Raw genomic sequence first — 25,108 nt, forward strand, 5'->3', positions numbered from 1 at the left:
TGTGGTCGGCAAACTACATGTCTGCAAAATACAGATTCCAGTCGTGTGCGTGCCGCAACTTCTTTGTAGAAATGCCTATTCTTGTCCACAAAACGGACAAGAATAGGACATGTTCTATCATTTGCAGAGCGGCCGCACGGATGCAGACAGCACGCAGATGACATTCGCCATATAAATGAACGGGTCTGTGTGCGATCTGCAAAAATAACGAGGAGGGGCTTATTAACCTCTCTTTATACCGTGCTCCTACTAGGATCAGGGGTCAATCTGCGGTGTGCTGTCACGGAGGACCATGGCGATGGAAGGTCCTTTCTTACCTTATACCTTCAAGCTCTTGATCAGAAACTCTACAGACATCGTGTCCTACAAAAAAGGCCGGGGGTGGATGCTGCTGTCTTGTCGGCATGGAATGACGCACCCACATTACACACAACTCTGCTGCACACACAGACTACCCATGTCACGCATATACCTCTGCTGCATGCATCCAATGCACAATACACACAGCTCCACTGTACTCATCACTTATGTAGCATTAGGGGCTGTTCACATCTCGTTTTTGTTGTACGTCAAGTGGGTACCTTTGTACACAGAAAAAAAACGTATAGAAACGTATGGCTTGACGTACCCATAGACTGTAATTGGGCAAACCTAGTTCAAAAGTGCGTACTTTTTACTCTGTATGTCACTGTTTATGTAGGTTTTTTTGCAGGACAGAATAATGTAGCATATTTTTCTGTCCTGCAAAAAAACATGAAGAAATATTTTTTTATTTTTTTTTACATTGCATTTTTCCATCCGTTAAACATATCTTTTCAGATAATGCCCTCAAATCTTCAAATCTTTATTTTAAAAAAAGAACGGTTTCACAAAAACGTATACTTGTTTTGTTAAAAAAAAAAAATGGGCACAAACCTATTGAAACGTAAGCACATCTGTCAAATGTATATGTAAAAAAAAGGATAGCCACAAAATTGCATGCGTATGTATACGTTTTTCTTTTACTGTGTCTACATGTGTCTGACGTACAGCAAAACGGAGATGTGAACAGGCTCTATGTGACAGAAGGTGACACCACTAGTTACCTGTAAGGGGCTGCTCACATCTCTGCTTCGCTGTACGTCAGGCACATACGTTTAGACGTACTGTAAAAAAACGTACACAAACATATGCAATTTTGTGGTTATCTATCCTTTTTTAACATATGCGTTTGACAGATGTGCTAACGTTTCACTACGTTTGTGTCAGTTTTTTTATAAACAAACATATCAGTTTTTCTGAAACCTTTCTTTTTTTAAATAAAGATTTGAGGGCATTATCTGAAAAAAAATGAAAACAAAAAACGGATGGTTCTCCGGGCTTTTACTATTGATTTACTATAGGTTCATCAATATCAGATCGGTGGGGGTCCGATCAGCTGTACGGGGAGATGGCGTGCGCAGTGCACACGTGCTGTCTCCCGTCTCGCTTCCTGCTCTCCGCTGTATGTCTATGGGACAGCAGCAGGCAGGAAGAGAGAAAGGAGACCGCACATGTGCACTGCGCGCGCCGTCTCCCCGTACAGCTGATCGGACCCCCACCGATCTGATATTGATGATCTAGCCTGAGGGTAGGTCATCAATAGTAAAAGCCTGGACACCTTTAATGGATGGAAACATATTGTCTTACATTTCCATTCGTCTTCCATTGTCTGAAATTGAAAAAAAAAAAAAAAAAACATATACATTTCTATCCTTTTTTTTTGCAGGACAGAAAAGCGTGGTCTGCTGCGTTATTCTATCCTGCAAAAAAAAAAAAAAGTACAGAAATTTTACAGTGACAAATGGAGTCAAAAGTATGCACTTTTGAACTTTGTTTGCCCAATTATAGTCAAGCCATACATTTCTATACCTTTTTTATCGTTCACAAACGTACCCGCTTGACGTACATGTGAACAGCCAGCGTTACCTCTGATCAGATTCCGTCTCATGTGTCTAGTACGATATACGTTTTCATTACCTACTATATATATAGGACATAATATATACTCACTAATAAAGCCAGCTTCTGATACTTCTGCCTCAGCTCCGCCGGGCTGTCTGACGGACGTGCCCCCAGTATGCTGTACCAGTCCTTCTCAGCCCTGGGTTCTGAGCTCATGGTTAATGGTACACCTTACATTGCTGACCACCTGAAAGATTGACAGAAAATATTGCGTATGTTATGGCGGCACTGCTAAGGCTCTGTTCACATTATGCTGCATTGTCTTTCTAGTTCTAGCTGCATACGTCTCTCACTGACTTACATTGTACAGAACTTCCCTTCTGTGCAGGTCGGCCTTGTATTGACCAGCATAGCCGACAACTTTTCAATACACTTAAAGGGAACCTGTCACCAGGATTTGATGTATAGAGCTGAGGACATGGGTTGCTAGATGGCAGCTAGCACATCCGCAATACCCAGTCCCCATAGCTCTGTGTGCTTTTATTGTGTAAAAAAAAACCATTTGATCCATATATAATTAACCTTAGAGGAGTCCTGTCCCCGAGATGAGTCCAGCGTGATGGAGCCCAGCACCTCCCGCATCCTCAGAATCTCCTCCTTGCTCCCCGACGTCAGAAAGCCAGAGCGCCGTAATCTCACAATCCGCGAGCTAGCGCATGCGCAGTGTCGTCATAGTGTTCCTTCCTTGTGCTGGCATCAGCCTTAGCGAACAACCTGCGCAAGTGCTAGCTCGCGCATCGGTAGATTGCAGCGCTTTAGCTTTCTGACGTCGGGGAGCAAGGAGGAGATTCTGAGGATGCGGGCGGTGCTGGGCTCCATCCATCAAGCAGCCCATGTCCTCAGCTCTATACACAAAATCCTGGTGACAGGTTCCCTTTAAAGGGGTTATTCCATGATTAAAAAGGTTCTCTCACTTCAACAGGTGGCATTTATCGTGTAGAGAAAGTTAATACGAGGCACTTACTAATGTATTGTGATTGTCCACATTGCCTCCTTTGCTGGCTGGATTCATTTGTCTATCACATTATACACTGCTCGTATCCAGGGGTTACGACCACACTGCAATCCAGCAGCAGTGGTCGTGCTTGCACACTATAGGAAAAAGCCTATAGTTTCCCCATCCCCCCGCGCCCCCGCCCCCGCCCCCGCTCCCGCTCCCGCCGATCAGAAGAGGGCGCTGTGCTTGAAGGGGTTTTCCCATCACAGACAACGGGGCACCTACACCGAGAGCGGATAGCGCACTGCGCAGCTGCCCTCAATTTATTTCTACGGGGCCGCCGAAAATAGCCGAGCCAGCCCCATAGAAATGAATGGGAGAGGTGGCCGCGCAAGCGCTGTGCACTCCCATTCACTTGTATGGTGAGAGCATGTGGAGGTGGCCGGACCCCGGGGTCCCCCAGCCACCGCTCTCCTTGCGGTGGGACCCGCACCTATCAGACAATGGGGGCATAGCCTAGCGATATGCCCCCATTGTCTGTGATAGGAATACCCCTTTAACGAAACTCCTGTGAGCAATGTGGCCTCCTGATATGGACTAGGAAGAGGCTGCTGGGTCAGGTGGTGCCGGAGTCGGATCCTGGGGATAGGTCATTATTATCAGAATGGTGGGGGTAATACTCCTCAAACATTGGTGGTAGATCATTAGGATATACAGAGGGCTAGGAGGGTGTATTAAAAGCAGCGCTGAGTAATGTGGAGTAGTCACCCACAGCATCCAATCAGATCTCCACTTTCATTTTCCCTAAAAATAAAAAGAATCTGATTGGTTGCTATGGGCAACTGCACTACTCGCGGTGTGCACCAGTACTAATCCATCTCCCAGGCTCAGTCCCCTGGAAGGAAACAGTAGAATATAGCGGACCATCTGGAGCAGGACACTGGGCACAGCGGGCGCCATGACGTCCGGGAATGTCCGTCATCACTCACCTCCTCACACCCCGGAAAAGCAGAGTTACAGGACCTGACAGCTTGGTAGTATGAAGGACCTTTGTGATGTCACGACCACGTGATCGATCACGTGTGTGGGAGGAGTCAGCACTGCACACTATTAGGAGAAGTGTCTGTAAACTGCAGCAGAGCCGTATATGTAATGTGTACGGTGGAGCTGTGTGTGTATGTGCGTGCAGCAGAGCTGTATATGTAATGTGTACGGTGGAGCTGTGTGTGTATGTGCATGTAGCAGAGCCGTATATGTAATGTGTACGGTGGAGCTGTGTGTGTATGTGCATGCAGCAGAGCTGTATATGTAATGTGTACGGTGGAGCTGTGTGTGTATGTGCATGCAGCAGAGCTGTATATGTAATGTGTACGGTGGAGCTGTGTGTGTATGTGCATGCAGCAGAGCTGTATATGTAATTTGTACGGTGGGCTGTGTGTGTATGTGCGTGCAGCAGAGCTGTATATGTAATGTGTACGGTGAGGCTGTGTGTGTATGTGCGTGCAGCAGAGCTGTATATGTAATATGTACAGTGGAGCTGTGTGTGTATGTGCATGAAGCAAAGCTGTATATGTAATGTGTACCGTGGAGCTGTGTGGGGAATATGCGTGCAGCAGAGCTGTGTATGTAATGTGTACAGTGGAGCTGTGTGTGTATGTGCATGCAGCAGAGCTGTATATGTAATGTGTACGGTGGAGCTGTGTGTGTATGTGCGTGCAGCAGAGCTGTATATGTAATGTGTACGGTGGAGCTGTGTGTGTATGTGCATGTAGCAGAGCCGTATATGTAATGTGTACGGTGGAGCTGTGTGTGTATGTGCATGCAGCAGAGCTGTATATGTAATGTGTACGGTGGAGCTGTGTGTGTATGTGCATGCAGCAGAGCTGTATATGTAATGTGTACGGTGGAGCTGTGTGTGTATGTGCGTGCAGCAGAGCTGTATATGTAATGTGTACGGTGAGGCTGTGTGTGTATGTGCGTGCAGCAGAGCTGTATATGTAATGTGTACAGTGGAGCTGTGTGTGTATGTGCATGAAGCAAAGCTGTGTATGTAATGTGTACCGTGGAGCTGTGTGGGGAATATGCGTGCAGCAGAGCTGTGTATGTAATGTGTACAGTGGAGCTGTGTGTGTATGTGCATGCAGCAGAGCTGTATATGTAATGTGTACGGTGGAGCTGTGTGTGTATGTGCATGCAGCAGAGCTGTATATGTAATGTGTACGGTGGAGCTGTGTGTGTATGTGCATGCAGCAGAGCTGTATATATGTGTATAGTGGAGCTGTGTGTGTATGTGCGTGCAGCAGAGCTGTATATGTAATGAATACAGGTACTGTGTGTGTATGTGCGTGCAGCAGTGCTGTATATGTAATGTGTACAGTGGAGCTGTGTGTGGGGAATGTGCATGCAGCAACATTTTTTACGATAGTGAATGGTGTTGCACTGCGACATGCAGCGACGCGACTGTTGCACAAAAATCCAACTTGGATGTCGTGTCACAGTCTCGGCTTGTCACAGTGTAACACCATTGACTATCATTATAAAAATTATTGTGCGACAACCGCATAGTCCTAGTCTTAGGCCCCTTTAACACGAGCAAGTTTTTACCGTGCGGGTGCAATGCGTGACGTGAACGCACAGCACCCTCACTAAATCCTGACCCATTCATTTCAATGGGTCTGTGTACATCAGTTCTGCGTTGTGTGAAAAACGGAGCATGTTGTATATTCAGGGTTTTTCACGCAGCCCTGGCCCCATAGAAGTGAATGGGGCTTCAGTGAAAAACGCATTGCATCCGGAAGCAAGTGCGAAGTTTTTCACGCATGGTTGCTAAGAGATGTTGTTTGTATACATTCAGTTTTTTATCACGCGTGTGAAAAACTGAACGCAATCGCAAGACAAAACTGACTGAACTTGCTTGCAAAATGGTGCGAGTTTCACTGAACGCATCCGGAGAAAAGCCGTATCATTCGTGTGAAAGGGGCCTTAGGGGTGTGTCCCTGCACAATCTGATGAGGGCAGCACCGATTGGATAGGTAACAACCAGCTGGACTTTTATTACAGACTGCTGCCAATTCATTCATCAACTTCTGGTAGGAATAAGAGAGGAACTGCACAATACAGAGTCCTAAGAATAGATGCTGCAGAGTTATTACCCGGGGAAAGCGAGTAGTTACAAACATGTCAGGAGAGGAGACAGCTCCTCTTTAATGTAGATTTTATGTATTGGACATGCTTAAAAAAACATACTTAGGGCTCATGCACACGACCGTATGTATTTTGCGGTCCGCAAAAAACGGATCCGCAAAAAATACGGATGATGTTTGTGTGCATTCCGTATTTTGCAGAACGGAACAGCTGGCCCCTAATAGAACAGTCCTATCCTTGTCCATAATGCGGACAATAATAGGACATGTTCTATTTTTTTGCGGAACGGAAATACGGATACAGAATGCACATGGAGAAACTTCCATTTTTTTTGTGGACCGATTGAAATGAATGCTTCCGTATACTGTCCGCAAAAAAAAAACCAAGGGACACGGAGTGAAAATACGTTTGTGTGCATGAGCCCTTATAAAAATAAAAACGGAAATTTTTTTGGTACATGTGTGTTTACCCCATTTGCCATGAAACCCCTAATTAAAGTCTGAGGCTTATCTGTCATGTGACATGACGAAATCTCATCTAATGATTGTCAATAGGGTTGTCATGCGACGCGACAGTTATAAAGAAAAAAATCCAACACTTCGGTTTCTGGTCGCTAAATTTGCAATTTGCCAACAATGCAATTTTTTTTTTACAGCCAAATAACAGCTCTAAAATAATTGCATGGCAAGTTACAGACAAGTCACTCAGTGAAGCTCTCCCTCCAGTGCACTTGCAGAAACAGAACCTGGCAGAATAAAACCTCATATTCTCACTACTCCTGATGATAAAAGCTCCTCAATAGGTATGAATATACTGCTCTCCCCAGCCCTGCCTAGGGCTGTTGTCAGCAGTATAGCATGGTCGTCAAAACTGCTGGCAGACTCCCTTTAAATTAGATATGACGTATGGGCAAAAAAAATTATCTATATTTGTCCCTAACATCCTATGTACAAAAGAGCGCACATTTGGCTTCCTGGCAAGCCCAGTGGTAGCTCCCCCACCCACCGTGACTTTCAGACTACAGCTTGGGAGGCAGGGAGTGGGCGGGCACAACTAGTGACATCATCAGCATCCACCTGCCTGGTCAGAAGAGCAGCTGTGGGGATGGAAGGTATTCAATGGCCACGACTCAGCATCATTGACCTACTGCTTCATTGGAGTACCAGGCATTAGACCTGCAGATGGGCTAGAACTCACAGTACCATTGGAGTACCAGGCAGTAGACCCGTGATCAGGCTAGAACTCACAGCATCATTGGAGTACCAGGCAGTAGACCTGCAGATGGGCTAAAACTCACAGTATCATTGGAGCCCCAGGCAGTAGACCCACGGTCAGGCTAGAACTCACAGCATCATTGGAGTACCAAGCAGTAGACCCACGGTCAGGCTAGAACTCATTAGCATCATTGGAGTACCAAGCAGTAGACCTACAGTCAGGCTAGAACTCACAGCATCATTGGAGTACCAGGCAGTAGACCTGCGGTCAGGCTAGAACTCACAGCATCATTGGAGTACCAGGCAGTAGACCTGCGGTCAGGCTAGAACTCACAGCATCATTGGAGTACTAGGCAGTAGACCTGCAGATGGGCTAAAACTCACAGTATCATTGGAGCCCCAGGCAGTAGACCTACGGTCAGGCTAGAACTCACAGCATCATTGGAGTACCAAGCAGTAGACCCACGGTCAGGCTAGAACTCACAGCATCATTGGAGTACCAAGCAGTAGACCCACGGTCAGGCTAGAACTCACAGCATCATTGGAGTACCAAGCAGTAGACCCGCGGTCAGGCTAGAACTCACAGCATCATTTGAGTACAAGACAGTAGACCTACGGTCAGGCTAGAACTCACAGCATCATTGGAGCCCCAGGCAGTAGACCCGCGGTCAGGCTAGAACTCACAGCATCATTGGAGTACAAGGCAGTAGACCCACGGTCAGGCTAGAACTCACAGCATCATTGGAGTATAAGGCAGTAAACCCGCGGTCAGGCTAGAACTCACAGCATCATTGGAGTACAAGGCAGTAGATCCGCGGTCAGGCTAGAACTCACAGCATCATTGGAGTACAAGGCAGTAGACCCACGGTCAGGCTAGAACTCACAGCATCATTGGAATACAAGGCAGTAGACCCGCGGTCAGGCTAGAACTCACAGCATCATTTGAGTACAAGACAGTAGACCTACTGTCAGGCTAGAACTCACAGCATCATTGGAGTACCAAGCAGTAGACCCACGGTCAGGCTAGAACTCACAGCATCATTGGAGTACCAAGCAGTAGACCCGCGGTCAGGCTAGAACTCACAGCATCATTGGAGTACAAGGCAGTAGATCCGCGGTCAGGCTAGAACTCACAGCATCATTGGAGTAGAAGGCAGTAGACCCACGGTCAGGCTAGAACTCACAGCATCATTGGAGTACAAGGCAGTAGACCCACGGTCAGGCTAGAACTCACAGCATCATTTGAGTACAAGACAGTAGACCTACTGTCAGGCTAAAACTCACAGTATCATTGGAGCCCCAGGCAGTAGACCTACGGTCAGGCTAGAACTCACAGCATCATTAGAGTACCAGTAAGTAGACCCACGGTCAGGCTAGAACTCACAGCATCATTGGAGTACCAGGCAGTAGACCCACGGTCAGGCTAGAACTCACAGCATCATTGGAGTACCAAACAGTAGACCCACGGTCAGGCTAGAACTCACAGCATCATTGGAGTACCAAGCAGTAGACCCAAGGTCAGGCTAGAACTCACAGCATCATTGGAGTACCAAGCAGTAGACCTACAGTCAGGCTAGAACTCACAGCATCATTGGAATACAAGGCAGTAGACCCACGGTCAGGCTAGAACTCACAGCATCATTGGAATACAAGGCAGTAGACCCGCGGTCAGGCTAGAACTCACAGCATCATTGGAGTACAAGGCAGTAGACCCACGGTCAGGCTAGAACTCACAGCATCATTGGAGTACCAGGCAGTAGACCCGCGGTCAGGCTAGAACTCACAGCATCATTGGAGCCCCAGGCAGTAGACCCGCGGTCAGGCTAGAACTCACAGCGTCATTGGAGCTCAGAGCACCAACGATCAGTCACAATGTCAACCAAGCTGTGGTCGGTCTGGTCAGTTACTTTAATGCTTGTGCTAACAACCTATACCAGGGGGACTCAAATGGCGGTCTATGGTCCAAATCCATGCCGCAGATGTTAGCTGTCCGGACCCCTGCCTGTCCTGCCGTCAGCTACCTGCTTCACCATTCCCTTGCCTCCATTGGTCAGTGCGATGCAGTGATGTCATGTTGCCTGCTACGCTGCGTCACCAACAGTCACAGCACGGACAAGAGGTAGACCTGTTTGTCAGAGGAATGTGGGTAGGTAAGTAATTAAATTGGAGGCAATATGGAGCATCACTGTGTGTGCAAGTGGGCACGTAAGGTGACATCGTATGGTCTGGAAGGCACTTAAGGGGCATCACTCTATGTGGGAGGAACTTAAAAGTCATCATTCTTTGAAGGGAGTATCATACTGTTTGAGGGGCAACAAGGCATCATCCTGCTATGAGGTGGGCACTTAGGAGGCATCCTACTTAGTAGGGGTTACTAAGGGGTATTATACTGTAGGGGGCATCATACTATGTCAGGGGCACTAAAGCAGCATCATACTGTATAGGAGCACCAAGGAATCACCCTGCTGTGTGTGGGGCACTTAAAGGGTTTGGCCCACCTTGGACATTGGGGGCATATCACTAGGATATGCCCCCAATGTCTGATAGGTGTGGGTCTCAACTCTGGGACCCACGCCTTTCCTTACAACAGAGCCCACAAAATTCAGGGGGCACACCAGCACCCTCTGCTATTTCCATCAGTCCCACAGAAACGAATGGAGGGCGGCTGCCCATGAGCGGTGATCTTCCCATTCACTTCAATGGGCCTTCCAAAAATAGCCAAGCATGCTGCTGCACCCCCCTGAACATTGAAGCATAGGTGTGGGTCCCAGAGGTGGGACCTGCCCCTATCAGACATTGAGGGCATAATCTAGTGATATGCCCCCAATGTCCAAGATGGGCCAACCCCTTTAACAAACTGCGAGGGGAAAGGGCACATAGGGGTACCATTACTGTCTGAAGGGCACTAAAGACCATCTGAGGGACACTAATGGACATGCTTATGGTGTGGGGAGGCACTAAGGAGGCATCATTAATGTGTAGGGGTCACAAAGGGATTTTTGGCTGGGATTAGAGGCGTGGTCTATTGTAATGCTAGCATGCTACCCCTACACTATGTGTGCTGTGTTATATTTTAGTTTTGTTTCATTTTGGACCTTTACCCAGATCTTGATAAAAAGTTCTTGAGTACCCCTGGCCTATACCAGGGACAGTCTTATGTAAATGTATTGGGGAGTTTTTGTCGACTTTCTTGGAATGAGTCTTAAAATTTCAAATGTTAGGGTACTTTCACACTAGCGTTTTTGTTTTCCGGTATTGAGTTCTGTCCTAGGGGCTCTATACCGGAAAAAAACGGATCAGTTTTATCCTAATGCATTCTGAATGGAGAGCAATCTGTTCAGGATGCATCAGTTCAGTCCCTCTTACGTTTTTTTTGGACTGAGAAAATACCGCAGCGTGCTGCAGTTTTCTCTCCGGCCAAAAATACTGATCACTTGCCGGAATGCCTGCATTAATTTACATTGAAGTGTATTAGTGACGGATCCAGCATTAAATGTTCCGGCCAAACGGATCCGGCTTTCCGGTTGGTGCATGCGCAGACCTTTAAAAATGCAAAAAATAATAATACCGGATCCGTTTTTCCGGATGACACCGGAGAGACAGATCCGGTATTTCAATGCATATGTCAGACGGATCCGTCTAACAACTGCCATCAGTTTGCGTCCGGCAGGCAGTTCCGGCGACGGCCTTCCAGCAGACTCATGAAAAGTGTCTAAAAGACAAAGCGAGGCACGTGATTGGCTGCAGCGCGTCGTTACCTACTGGAAGCGGAGTTACCTATTTCTCCTTGATTGATTCCGAGTGAGTAATGTTTAATAATTGCTTTAGTCTCCGTGTTGCGTTACAAGCGAGACGTATGCTTGGCATCTAGTAAAAATAACTTCAAGGTATATTATAATTGACTGCACTGAAAACGGAGTGTGAATTACCTCTAAAATGTTAGAGAACAAACCAAAAATCAGACATTTAATGGAGGAGTCAATCAAAGCCTGAAAAGACGGAACATACCGGAGGCGGGATGGTATAAATAGCTATAACCTGATTTATCTTACAGGGTATGAAGAGTGGTATTGAGCAAAGCCAAGCATCCAAAGTGGAATTCGGTCCAGATTTTAGGAAAAATTTGATTCTAAATGAAGCCGTCGCTTTTCGTGGTAACCAATCATATTTCCTAAAATATGGCTGGCGTTATCTTAGAAAGAACAGGAAAAAAAACCTCATCCACCTGCACGCGCAGAGGCAGTCCGCTCCTCTCTTGATTCTGAAGGACCTGCGCAGAGCGTGATGACGTGATCATGGTGGGAGCGCGTGGTGACGTCATCACGCTCAGCGCAGATCCTTCGGCCGGTCTTTTTCAATCAAGAGAGGAGCGGACTGCCTCTGCGTGAGCAAGTGGATAAGGTGATTTTTTTTATTTTTTTGTAACCCCAAAAGGCCACTAGGGTATTACCGTTAGACGGGTGCACTTCTGTCTAAGGGCACTTTCACACTAGCGGCAGGACGGATCCGACAGGCTGCCGCTCCGTCCCCATTGACTATAATGGAGACGGGTGCGGAGCTCTGGCGCAGCACGGCAGTGCACGGCGAAAGGCCGCCGGACTAAAAGTACTGCATGTCCGACTTTTTAGTCCCCATTATAGTCAGTGGGGACGGAGCGGCAGTCCAGCGGCACGGCGAAATAGCGGCAGGACGGATCTGACAGGGTGAACAGCCTGTCGGATCCGTCCTGCCGCTAGTGTGAAAGTAGCCTAAGCCTAGACCTTGTGACATCATATTCATCACGGGGCTGAGCTGCGATACCAAACACAGCCGCTATACAATGGACAGCGCAGTGCTTAGTGACCTGAGAGAAGGCTACAGCGCTACCTCCAGCACTGGTGCCGTCTCAAACAACTGATTAGGAGGGGTCCCTGGTGTCGGACCCCCACCGATCAGATACCGATGACCTATCCAGAAGACAGGTCATCAGTATCAAAGTCTTGGAAAATCTAGCAATCTACGGATGGTGGGAATGGTTCATCACTTGCTGAAGGGTCAGTTACCAAGACATTCCCGCTCGTCCTGTGTGACTTGACACAGTTGTCACATTATTATGACCTTCAGCTAATACCGTATCAGGAGTGACCACCGTGTGCAGCATGGACAGCAGCTAGACGGCCTGGGAGTGACTCAGTAAGGTCCTGGTTGGTTGTCACAGGTATCTTGGGCCATGCTTATTGCAGTGCATGCCACAGCTTCAGGAGGGTGCGGTGGAGGATCCATAGAGCAAACACGACCATCAAGGTGGTCCTGTCCTGCAGATGCTCAATTGGGTTCAAGTCTGGGTAATGATAGGGCCAACGTAGTACTTGGAAGTGTTGAACCCAGGGGTGGACTGGCCATAGACCCTAAAGGTAAATTTCCTGGTGGGCTGATGCCCAGGGAGCCACCCAAGCTCTTCTCATGGCCACCAGCCAGGTAACATAGGAGTATCAGGCTCCTATACACTTGGCCAGCTCCTGGTGCCCTCCTGAATTCAACTGTAATGCCGTCCTCATGACGATTATACAATTTCATACTGTGGGGCGGGCGGCAGTATTTTGTGCTGCACTGTGGTATTTAGTTCTGCTGGGGCGGCATTTTATGCTGCACTATGGGCGAGCGGCAAGATCTTGGTAACTGACTCTTCAGTAAGTATCCTGTAGGGTGAATGTGTAATGCAGTGGTCCCCAACGACCGGGCCCTGGATGTTTTGCTGCTGGGCTGCGGGTACACGGAGGAGATCGGGTGGGTGTCTGCACGCTTGTGTGCACGCCATGCTCTCATCTGTGGCCGCACAGTGGGAATGAGGGAGAGCGTTCCTTCCTTCCCACTGATTTGCCGGCCAGCCACCGCCACCAATGAAATGGCTGAGGAAGGGGGAGTCAGAGACTGTAAGATTATCAGCCACTGCCCCACCAATGAATTTACAAATGAGGGACCAGGAAGAGTGTCATGGAGGGAGGGAGTGAATAACGTGGGCGCCCTGAAGATCGAGTGCACTGTGCCTGGAGAGCATGACAGAGAGTAGTCAGTACGACATCAGCAGATTCCAGTGACCACCAGTCACTTCCCTAATTTACATCAGCCCTTAGTCAGTTTTATGTTCCAAATACAGGTAAAGTTGCTACACCTGAAATAAAGGCAGGCAGATAATGTAATATGCAAGGCCTGTTTCAGACTGCTGGCATACAGTAGTTCCTGCAGGCTGTTCTGGCAGACAACAGCTTGCTGGAGCTATGTGGTTTCGGCATTGCCAGATGTTACTGGAATGCCCACTGGCCTCATTGACTGTAATGGGGTCTGGCGGAGATCTGGCCGCTACCCGGCAAATATACCAGTATTCAGCCAAACAAATACCGCTGCGTAGTCAATGGGACCAGTAGGCCTTCCGGTGACATCCAACTATGTTAGATTCATATAGCTCCGACAGACTGTTCTCTGCCAGAACAGCCTGCCAAAATTATGCCGTTCGTGTGAAACAAGCTTTTTTCAACCATTTTTTCAACCGTTTTGTTATTTAACCACCCCGCTCCGCACAATCCCCTCTCTTGGCCCCCGGGAAAATTGTCTTGCAGTAAACTGGTCCTTGGTGCAAAAAAGGTTGGGGGCCACTACTGTAATGGAAAAAAAAAAAGTCTGATTAGCAGTGTTTTTGTTGCTTCACCTCTCAAAAAATTTAATAAGAAGTGTCACAAAATGTAATACACACTCCAAAATGGTATCGATAGCTACAGATCGACGGCCCCAAATCTTTTTTTTCAGTATTTATTTCTTTATTTTATGCACTTATATAGCGCTACTATATTCCGCAGCGCTTTACAGACATTAGCATCTAACTGTCCACAATGGGGCTCACAATCTAAGGTCCCTATCAGTATTAAAACACAATAAAAACTATATAAATGTGGTATTGCTTTAATCGTGCTGACCCGGAGAATGAAGGGAACGCCATAAAAACTAAACCAATAAAACTGGCATGATAGTTGTTGTTTTTTTTCCACTTTTACGTCATTTGAAAAAAAATTTCCAGCTTCCCACTACATCGTATGCAATATTAAATAGTAGCATTAGAAAGTACAACTTGCCCCACAAAAAAAAAAACCCTTAAAGGTCTATGTGAATGGAAAAATAAAAAAGTTATGGCTCTGGGAAGGCAGGAAGTGAAAAATGAAAAGGCAAAAATGGAAAATCGCCCTGTTCTCTAAGGGTTAATGTGTATTTATTTCCCAGGTCAAAAAGAGAGACATTTAGAGAGTCACAATGAGTTTTCAGAAAAGTTTTAGTATGTCATAGAGACATAGGAAAGGTTTTGATTTGTGGGGGTCCTGGTGCTGAGATGGGTTCGCTGCAGAAGATTGGCCCATAGACTTTCTATTGAGTCCATGTCCTGCAGCGAGGAGAGAGAGGGCGATATGCAGTGGCGTGCTAAGGGTGGGGGGCGGTCCGCCCCAGGTTCTGCTCTCAGGGGGGTGCCAGAGCCTAGAAGCAATGAGCGCCTTCATCAATATAGATGGAAGCGCTCATTGTTGGAGCACAGGGAGATGTGATTCTGTCACTCAGCTCCCTGCGCTCCATCTCTCCAGCACTCAATGGTGAAGCAGGAAGACTTCTCCAGTGTTCCCTCTAAGCCTTGGCAGCTGCTGAGCGGGGTCGGCTCAGAGCTGGGCACAGCACCATCAAAGGTGGGCGATAGGAAAACCTAAGATAATTGTCACATCAAAGAGCATACAGTATAACCCCTCCGCCATCCTGTACAATACAGTATAATCCCTGCACCATCCCGTACAATACAGTATAATCCCTGCACCATCCCGTACAATACAGTATAATCCCTGCACCATCCCGTACAATACAGTATAATCCCTGCACCATCCCGTACAATACAGTATAATCCCTGTACCATCCCGTACAATACAGTATAATCCCTGCACCATGCAGTACAGAATGCATTATAAAATCCCTGCCCCATGGCATACAATATACAGTATAGTTCATACACCAGTGGGCTTATGCCTTTTGATCAAAATGTACACTAATGCCTCTTGTACAGCATGCAGTATGGGGGGTTGTACACTTTAATATTGCACTGAGAAGCGAGTTTAATTAGATCTAAGCATAGCATTGTGGGTGTGCGATCCAGTTCTGTTTCTCCCCTTGGTATGTACTATGCTGTACAATATACATTATAATCCCTGCACCATGCCGTACAATATACAGTATAATACATACACTATGCCGTACAATATGCGCAATAACCCCACAGTGTAGGTGTTATACTGTATATTTACAGCATGGTGTATGGATTATAATTTATATTGTACGGCATGGTGCAGGGATTATAATGTATACTGTACAGCATGGTGCAGGGCTTATAATGTATACTGTAGTCATCTATAGTGCCATGTTCCTGGCAAGATTAAATGACACGGTAGATGGGGATGCTATAGGTGATGGCACTGTAGATTGGGTGCTATAGGTGATGGCACTGTAGATGAGAGTCCTATAGGTAGGGGTGGGCGATATAGGCGATATGCGATATAAATTTGTGCCACGATATGGATTTTGAGCATATCGCCTATATCGCCGGACCGCGATATGATCGCGCTCTCTGCGCACACCATGTTATCCTGAGCCGGCACAGAGGAGAAGGAGGGAGTCCCTCCCCACTGTGCGCGGCTGCCGCTGACCACCAATGAGAAAAGAGGAGGAGGAGGAGGAGGGACTGACAGTAAATCATTGAGTTTTCACGATCTCAGTGAGAGCGTGAAAACTCAAATCCGATGGTATATTCTAATGGTTCCCATGGTGACAGGGACGCTTGCCTGGGGGTTAGAATATACAGGGCCACGCCGCTGACAGGAGTACATTTATAAACTAATCAGTAACTTTAACTTTAATCAGCGACTCTTTACTTGTATACCTTACTACACTGTCTTAGCTCTGGTAACAGCAGGCAGTGCGGGCGGGCAGCGCTCATTTACTGACGTCACGCGCCTGCTCCTCCCACTAGGCGGCGCAGGCGCGTGACATCAGTGAGTGAGCGCCGGCCGCCCGCACTGCCTGCTGTTACCAGAGCTAAGACAGAGTAGTAAGGTATAAAAGTAAAGAGTCGCTGATTAAAGTTAAAGTTACTGATTAGTTTATAAATGTACTCCTGTGAGCGTCGGGGAGGGGGATCTGTGGGTGTCACTGTTTAGGGGAGGGGGATCTATGGGTGTCACTGTTTAGAGGCGGGGGATCTATGGGTGTCACTGTTTAGGGGAGGGGGATCTGTGGATGGCACTATTTAGGGGAGGGGAATCTGTGGATGGCACTATTTAGGGGAGGGGGATCTGTGGATGGCACTATTTAGGGGAGGGGGATCTGTGGATGGCACTATTTAGGGGAGGGGGATCTGTGGATGGCACTATTTAGGGGAGGGGGATCTGTGGATGGCACTATTTAGGGGAGGGGGATCTGTGGATGGCACTATTTAGAGGAGGGGACTCAGCTCCCTGCTGTTGTGTGCACTATGCACAGGGCAGCAGGGAGAGTGTAAAGTCCTATTCACCCTAAGGGCTGTTTCACACGAGCGGATGCCGTGCGTGACATCCACTGCGTGAATGACAGCCAAGACCCGATGCAGACTGCAGAGGCACGGAGCATTAACATGACTGATAATGCTCCGTGCCTCTCTGTGATCTCATTACTACGAAATCACAGTGAGATAAAGTTGTCATTGTGATTTCGTAGTAAAGAGATCATAGAGAGGCACGGAGCATTATCAGTCATGTTACTGCTCCGTGCTTCTGCTGTCCGCATCGGGTCTTGGCTGTCATTCACGGAGCAGATGTCACGCACGGCATCCGCTCGTGTGAAACAGCCCTAATAGAGCTCTATTAGGGTGAATATGACAAGGGTTCTAGCCCTTAAGGAGGCTAATAAATAAAAAGTAAAAAAAAAAAAAGTTTAAACCCCCCCCCAAATATAGAAAACAATATATTGCGATACATATCGCATATCGCACGTGCTTAAAATTATATCGCAATATAGATTTTAGGCCATATCGCCCACCCCTACCTATAGGTGATGGCACTGTAGATGAGGGTCCTTTAGGCGAGGGCATAATAGCGGAAGGCAGCACCAGGGACCAAAAGGATGAAACAAACAAGTGTAACCTGCTGTAAATGTAACACAGCCACAGCTGTGGACATGCTCGAGTGTATCAGCTAAACCAAATAAGAGTTCGCAAGAAAAAAAGCTAAGAAGTGTGAAGGGTTAATGTCTGACAACCCTGTGTGATCTGGGGTATCCCAGGGTATTAAATTGCTGCAGCCTGTGGGGTCCCAGACTCCCAGGGGGCCCCTGGACCTCGAGCCTCAGATGGATACATTCCTGCGCAGTCTATTATGCCCTTGTGAAAACCCATGAGTTACCCTGACAGTAAAACCACTCTAGCCTCAGGCTCTAAGATGACGCCGCCTCCATGTTCTCTCGCCTGGCTGATGCTGCGTGCTCATGCATTACGCCGCCCTGCAGGGTGAGCTGAATGGTGAGGTCACAGGGGTAATTACTTACCGAGGGTGGTTATAGTACTCACAGTCTTTTATATACCCTGGGCAGACGTACAGCAGTGATGGAGAGGCTGGCACATAGATCCTATGGGGCACTCTCTGTCTATAGGGACCAGGCCTGATGGTAGGTGAGGTGCCCTGGATGTTGCAGGTTTTTTTAATGTGCCTGTGGCAAGATCCCTTTAAATTCGTGACGCCAGTGCCGGTAACGGTGGCACACCGATTTATGGTAGGAATAATTGAGGAACACGATGTGGTGAACCAAAACTTCCTTTTACTGGAACAATTAACTATGTACAGTCTTTGGTCAAAGTTCCATATGTCAGCAGCAGTCACAAGCAGGCTTTACATGAATTGGCAGGCACAATGTTCTTGCAAGATACTCAGAGGGTTAAACACTTACAGATCAGGCTGCACTTTTCCTCAGAATCCTGTCTGTCTTTATCCCAAGGCCCGTATGCCCTATTGCTGGCTTTATCCTTGGTTAGGGAAAACTTCCTCAGGTATATGTCTCCTTGCTTTAAATATATCCTTCTGCCCTTCAGCTCTCAGGTTGGCTGAAAACAACTTGGCTCAGCTCTGCACTGTTATAGGAACTTCAGGTTTCTCAGGAGGCAACTCTTCCCCTGGTGACAAGCTAGAAGCCTGGGCTGTCTAGCTGCATGTCAGGAGGTGGCCTTCAGCTCCTCTCTGGCTAAAGTACCCACTCTCTTCTGACTCTACACTACTTTTCCTGCACAGGACCTGACTATATATATTAGGGTAGATTATTGTGGATAGCTCACCACCAACCTCTATATGGCAAGGGTGCTCTAGATGTAAACTGATCACCCGATCAGTAAAGGTAAATGGATAACAGATAAAAGAACACCTGGCACTCACTATATGGATCACATCAACAGCATTTATTAGCCACTAACCCGACAATGGAGTATAAGTGGCAAAAAGTACAATATATAGTAAAACGGTCACATAAAATACAATATCCGGAAATCTCAATCTTAAAACACTCTAAAATAAAAATAAAAAATAGCAGTCCACTGATTATAGGATCCTGGATATAAAGAGTCTTTTAAATATTGTGCAACTTAATCAATATAATCCCATAACCTAAATATGATGTGTTGCACCTGTGTAATCTGTATGGGCAAATTCTGGGATGGTAATTCCAGCAATGTCTCTTTCAAATGCAAAATATGAATATCCACTTGTTAATTAGGGCAATGTCCCTTTAAACGCAGGCAATGATTTCCTAGGGTTCAACTGTCATTTGCCCTAATGCCGCAAAAGATATGGTTCAGACTTTGTGGAGTATTGAGGGCCTTTTAATTCTTCAGGTGCACATTAATATAGGGGTACTCGCTTACCGGTATGACATCAAATTGTCCGGCAGTCCCGTTGTTCAGTTTGCCGCACCGCTTGGCTGTGTATACTTCCGGCGTCCGTCACGTGGTTTCCTCCCGAAGTATCGCGGGATCCAGTCTCTATATTGCGGTCTTCCAGTGAGTTACTGTTCGCTTTTAAATACGAAATTGGAGCGCTCCAAAATGAATCCGATGATTTTAGTAGATCTCACTCATATCCAAACTTCACTAAATGCAGGGATATAACGCCAGACGCGTTTCGGGGACTTCTCTCCCCTTCCTCAGTGGCTATATCCCTGCTGCCACATCACTTCCTTTTATAGTCCCTCAGGTGCTTATTAAAACCTGGGCTGGAATACCTTTTTCCTATATTGTGATTTTCATGCGTTTTTCATGCGTTTTTTTCGCAACAGGTGCGGTTTTTCTATATTGTCACCATACTGCCATCCCCAATATTGGCAATGAAGGGAAAATTGATATCAGTTTGCTTTCTATTAATAAATATATAAAATGTAAAAATCCCTATATAGATGTCTAATATATAAAATACATAAATACACATATATATCCTCAGCATCATGAAAGTTGATCAAGACTAACGTAACATAGTCATCATCTTGTTCACATATATTTCTTTATACTTCTCACTATTCAAAATATTTCAATATAGCTGTATTAATAAAAATGTGTCAATAAAAATAGAAATAGAAGTAGATGTATCAATAAAAATAGATGTATTTTTGACTGATACATCTATTTTTATTGATACATCTACTTCTATTTCTATTTTTATTGACACATTTTTATTAATACAGCTATATTGAAATATTTTGAATAGTGAGAAGTATAAAGAAATATATGTGAACAAGATGATGACTATGTTACGTTAGTCTTGATCAACTTTCATGATGCTGAGGATATATATGTGTATTTATGTATTTTATATATTAGACATCTATATAGGGATTTTTACATTTTATATATTTATTAATAGAAAGCAAACTGATATCAATTTTCCCTTCATTGCCAATATTGGGGATGGCAGTATGGTGACAATATAGAAAAAACGCACCTGTTGCGAAAAAACCGCATGAAAAACGCATGAAAATCACAATATAGGAAAAAGGTATTCCAGCCCAGGTTTTAATAAGCACCTGAGGGACTATAAAAGGAAGTGATGTGGCAGCAGGGATATAGCCACTGAGGAAGGGGAGAGAAGTCCCCGAAACGCGTCTGGCGTTATATCCCTGCATTTAGTGAAGTTTGGATATGAGTGAGATCTACTAAAATCATCGGATTCATTTTGGAGCGCTCCAATTTCGTATTTAAAAGCGATCAGTAACTCACTGGAAGACCGCAATATAGAGACTGGATCCCGCGATACTTCGGGAGGAAACCACGTGACGGACACCGAGGAGTGAGGACGCCGGAAGTATACACAGCCAAGCGGTGCGGCAAACTGAACAACGGGACTGCCGGACAATTTGATGTCATACCGGTAAGCGAGTACCCCTATATTAATGTGCACCTGAAGAATTAAAAGGCCCTCAATACTCCACAAAGTCTGAACCATATCTTTTGCGGCATTAGGGCAAATGACAGTTGAACCCTAGGAAATCATTGCCTGCGTTTAAAGGGACATTGCCCTAATTAACAAGTGGATATTCATATTTTGCATTTGAAAGAGACATTGCTGGAATTACCATCCCAGAATTTGCCCATACAGATTACACAGGTGCAACACATCATATTTAGGTTATGGGATTATATTGATTAAGTTGCACAATATTTAAAAGACTCTTTATATCCAGGATCCTATAATCAGTGGACTGGTATTTTTCTTTTTAGAGTGTTTTAAGATTGAGATTTCCGGATATTGTATTTTATGTGACCGTTTTACTATATATTGTACTTTTTGCCACTTATACTCCATTGTCGGGTTAGTGGCTAATAAATGCTGTTGATGTGATCCATATAGTGAGTGCCAGGTGTTCTTTTATCTGTTATATATATATTAGGGGTTCCTTAGCTCCCTCTACTGTCTAGGAGGAGGAATTACACCCTAACAGGCCTGATACACAGATAACAGGGAAAATACACATAAAAACATCATATACAATACAATGGCTCTGTTCCACAGGAGGTGGGGAACAACGTGGCCCAATTGACCCTTGTGTAGTGCCCACATTTACCTAGTGGGACACTACACTCAGTCCTCCTCTCCTCTTCCAGTCAGAAAAAGGAGGAGCCGCAGCAGTAGCGCGGCAATATATGTAGGTGGCACCACGCTGAGCTGCACAGGTCATATTGAAGATGTCTGTCACGAGGGAACACAGGAGGGAAGGGGAACAGTAACTGGGCCTGGAAACTAGGGAAGAAACCAGTCACTTCCTAGACAACCCTATTCCGGGCCCTGACTACCTATCAATATGAATAGACCTTGAAGGTAGGAATATTCATATGCAGGAATCCTAGGCCCTGATTTCCCTATAAGGCCCTGGAATAGGTTTAGGACCAGAGAGAACCCATTCCTCCTCAGATGGACGAATGGAAGTCTCTGTCTCAGGCCCAGATACAACAACAGGGAATATAACAAAATACAAAAAAATGCGACACTTAACTTCTGTATAGATGGAAGAACAGGAACACCAGAGACAACCTCATACCAGCTCAGCCAAACCCAAATGAAGCTATCTACCGCATAGTCACAAGGGTGGGGTCAGACTATAAAGGGTAGAAGTGATGACCACTGAGCAACAGCTGAGAAAAGGGAAGTGGTCATTAACCCTATCAACACTGAATCAAGAGAAATCAAGGAGGCTGTTAGATTCCTTCACGTTCAGCCAATCTCCTTGATTTCCTGACATCAGTCACCTGAGGGACCGTCACAACGTCATCTTGAGTGTGGGCAATTTGCTGGCGGCAGGGTGAGAGGGCGCTGAGCGGACATGAGCGGGGGCACAATAATTGCTGCGCGGCTTAGAGGAAACACTGGACTTCTCCCTGCTCCACCAATCAGCCTGCAGGCACATATCGCGCTGCCGGCCTGTGTGGGCGGAGCCTGAAGGCCGGTGATCTGCATAAGCTTTGCCGACACAGTGTTGCAGAGCGATCTGTATCTACAAGGGAGAGAGGACTGTGACTTTCAGGAACAGGACACGGTGAGTAGGCACTGTGTTTTTTTATTTTATTTAACAGAGGAGGCACAGAGGGCATTTCTACCATGGTGGGGGCACAGAGGGCAAAATTACTACAAAGGGGCACAGAGGGCATTACTACTACAAAGGGGCAGAGAGGGCATTATTACTACTACAAAGGGGGCACAGAGGGCATTATTATTACAAAGGGGGCACAGAGGGCATTATTATTACAAAGGGGGCACAGGGCATTACTACTACAAAGGGGGCACAGAGGACATTATTACTACTACAAAGGGGGCATAGAGGGCATTATTAATACTACAAAGGGGGCACAGAGGGCATTACTACAAAGGGGGCACAAAGGGCAATACTACTACAAAGGGCATTACTAGTATTAGGAGGCACAATGTGCATTAATACTATGGAGGGGGCACAATGGGCATTACTACTATAAATGGGATACAATGGGCATTACTACTGTGAAGGAGGCACAATGGGCATTATTACTATGAAGGGGGCACAATGGGCATTACTACTATTAAGGGGGCACAATGGGCATTACTACTATGAAGGAGGCACAGATGGCATTACTACTGTGAAGGGGGCACAGAGAGCATTACTCTTGTAAAGTGGGTGGGCAAAACTGTTATGGGGCACTGAGTGGGCAATATTAATATAAAGGGGCACAGAGGGCATTATTACTGTTATGGGGGCACAGTGAGGGCATAACTACTCTGAAGGGGCACAGAGAGGGCATTACAACTGTGAAGGGGCGCAGATAGGGCATTACTACTTTGAAATCGTCACATAGAGGGCATAACTACTGTCAGGGAGGTACAAAGAGGGCATTACAACTGTGAATTGGGCACAGATAAGGCATTACTACTGTGAAATGGGCACAAAGAGGGCATAACTACTGTGAAGGCACAATGAAGGGATAAGTACTTTAAAGGGGCACAATGTGGGCATAACTACTGTGAAAGTTGTACAGTGAAGGCATAACTATTTTGAAGGAGCACAATATGGGCATAACTACAGTGAGAGGGCACATATCTGGACAAAACTACTGTGAAGGTTGTATAATGAGGGCAATACTACTGTAAGGGGGTACAATTTTTTAAAGTATTGGTGGGGGGTGCCAGAGTAAGGACCTGCCCCGGGTGCCAAACACCCTAGGCATGCCGCTGGCGATATGTAAGAGCTTCTCTGTCTTCTTTCTAGCGATTGGTGGGGGTCTCAGCCCCCGGCCCCTACAATCAAAACCTTTGTTGGGTCTCAAAAAGTTTTACAAAAACTCAGTGACCGTTTAAGAGGGACTTAGGTGAAAAGGAGTAAATGTCCCTTGAAACAAGGGACACAGGAGGCATGGGAACATGCCATTAAAAACGCTTCAAAGAAGTGACATGTCACTCTGAAGAGAGAGCACCATTGGGGAGATTTATCAAAACTGGTGCAAAGGAAAACTGGCTTAGTTGTCCATAACAACCAATCAGATTCCACCTTCCATTTTTCAGAACTCCTTTGGAAAATGAAAGGATCAATCTGATTGGTTTCTAGGGGCAACTAAGTAAGGTTTACTTTACATCAGTTTTGATAAATCTCCCCAATGAAATATGTCAAAAGGTAGGAGCTGACAGCAGCCAATCAGATTCTAGCGCTCATTTTTTCGGAAAATGAAAGCAGCGGCTCCATATTTCCTTCATTAGCTCTGTCTTTACATACTGTTTACACCAGGTCAACAAAATAACCCTCCATCCTCAGCCTCCCTATTATATCGCGATATAGTGGTTGACAGTCCGTCTAGCATCTCATGTTGCTTACGGCGCAGCTGGGAGACGTCTGATGAATAAAACCGCAATGTTTTTTTTAAGTAATATAATTATTTCAGTTTAAAATTCCTGATCTGACTGTTCTCGTTAAACTGGCATGATAAAAGGGACATTCAGTGCAGCCCATTAATTGCCTCGCACTCCTACGTATAATCTGAATGAGCAAAAGGTGATAATTTGTAGGTTAAAATGTGTTAAGTAGTTGAAATTCAGTCTATTTAACTTAATTAAGCCATCTAATGAAAATGTCTCTTTGGTGATTAGGATGAAGTCACCTTTTGGTCCTTGAACATTTATTTTATGGATGCGAACGGGAAACCATAGGTCTGTGCTAGAGATGAGCAAATCGATTCTAAACTAATCAGATTTGTCACGAATTTCACAGAAATTCTTCTAAACGAATCCCAAATTTTAGAAGTTCCCTTCGGACGAATCGCTAGCGAGGGAAACCGAGTAGGGAAGATGAAGACATAGGATCACGTGACCTCGGCTGGGGCCATGGCTGGTGGACTTACCCACAATGCTGTGTAGTCAGCCTGGCAAGAGAATGCCAAGAGTGTGCAAAGCAGTAATCAAAAGCAAAAGGTGGCTACTTTGAAGAACCTAGAATATGACATATTTTCAGTTGTTTCACACTTTTTTGTTATGTATATAATTCCACATGTGTTAATTCATAGTTTTGATGCTTTCAGTGTGAATCTACAATTTTCATAGTCATGAAAATAAAGAAAACTCTTTGAATGAGAAGATGTGTCCAAACTTTTGGTCTGTACTGTACATGAGCCAGCATTTTTTTTTTTGTCCTAAAACCTGCTGCAAAGTGTCTCCAATTCATAAGTGTTTTATAGGCGCATCCCCAGCATCATATAGTTTGATTTATATGTGGTAAAATTGTGCCTTTTTCTTTTCAAAAACCTGTTGCA

General features: G+C 45.9%; 1 protein-coding gene across 1 annotated transcript in view; it reads right to left on the reverse strand.

Annotated features, from left to right (window-relative positions):
* DNAJC24 (DnaJ heat shock protein family (Hsp40) member C24) overlaps positions 1-3,995 on the reverse strand; it is a 52,375-nt gene extending 48,380 nt beyond the window's left edge. The window contains exons 1-2 of the mRNA XM_044270252.1: positions 3,910-3,995; positions 2,032-2,170 (exon numbers count right to left, since the gene is read on the reverse strand). Coding sequence (XP_044126187.1) covers positions 2,032-2,139 — 108 coding nt within the window. The 5' untranslated portion in view covers positions 2,140-2,170; positions 3,910-3,995. The remainder of the gene's footprint in view (positions 1-2,031; positions 2,171-3,909) is intronic.
* Between the last annotated feature and the right edge of the window lie 21,113 nt (positions 3,996-25,108).

Source organism: Bufo gargarizans, chromosome 10 (assembly GCF_014858855.1).
Source record: "Bufo gargarizans isolate SCDJY-AF-19 chromosome 10, ASM1485885v1, whole genome shotgun sequence".
Classification (NCBI taxonomy): Eukaryota; Metazoa; Chordata; class Amphibia; order Anura; family Bufonidae; genus Bufo; species Bufo gargarizans.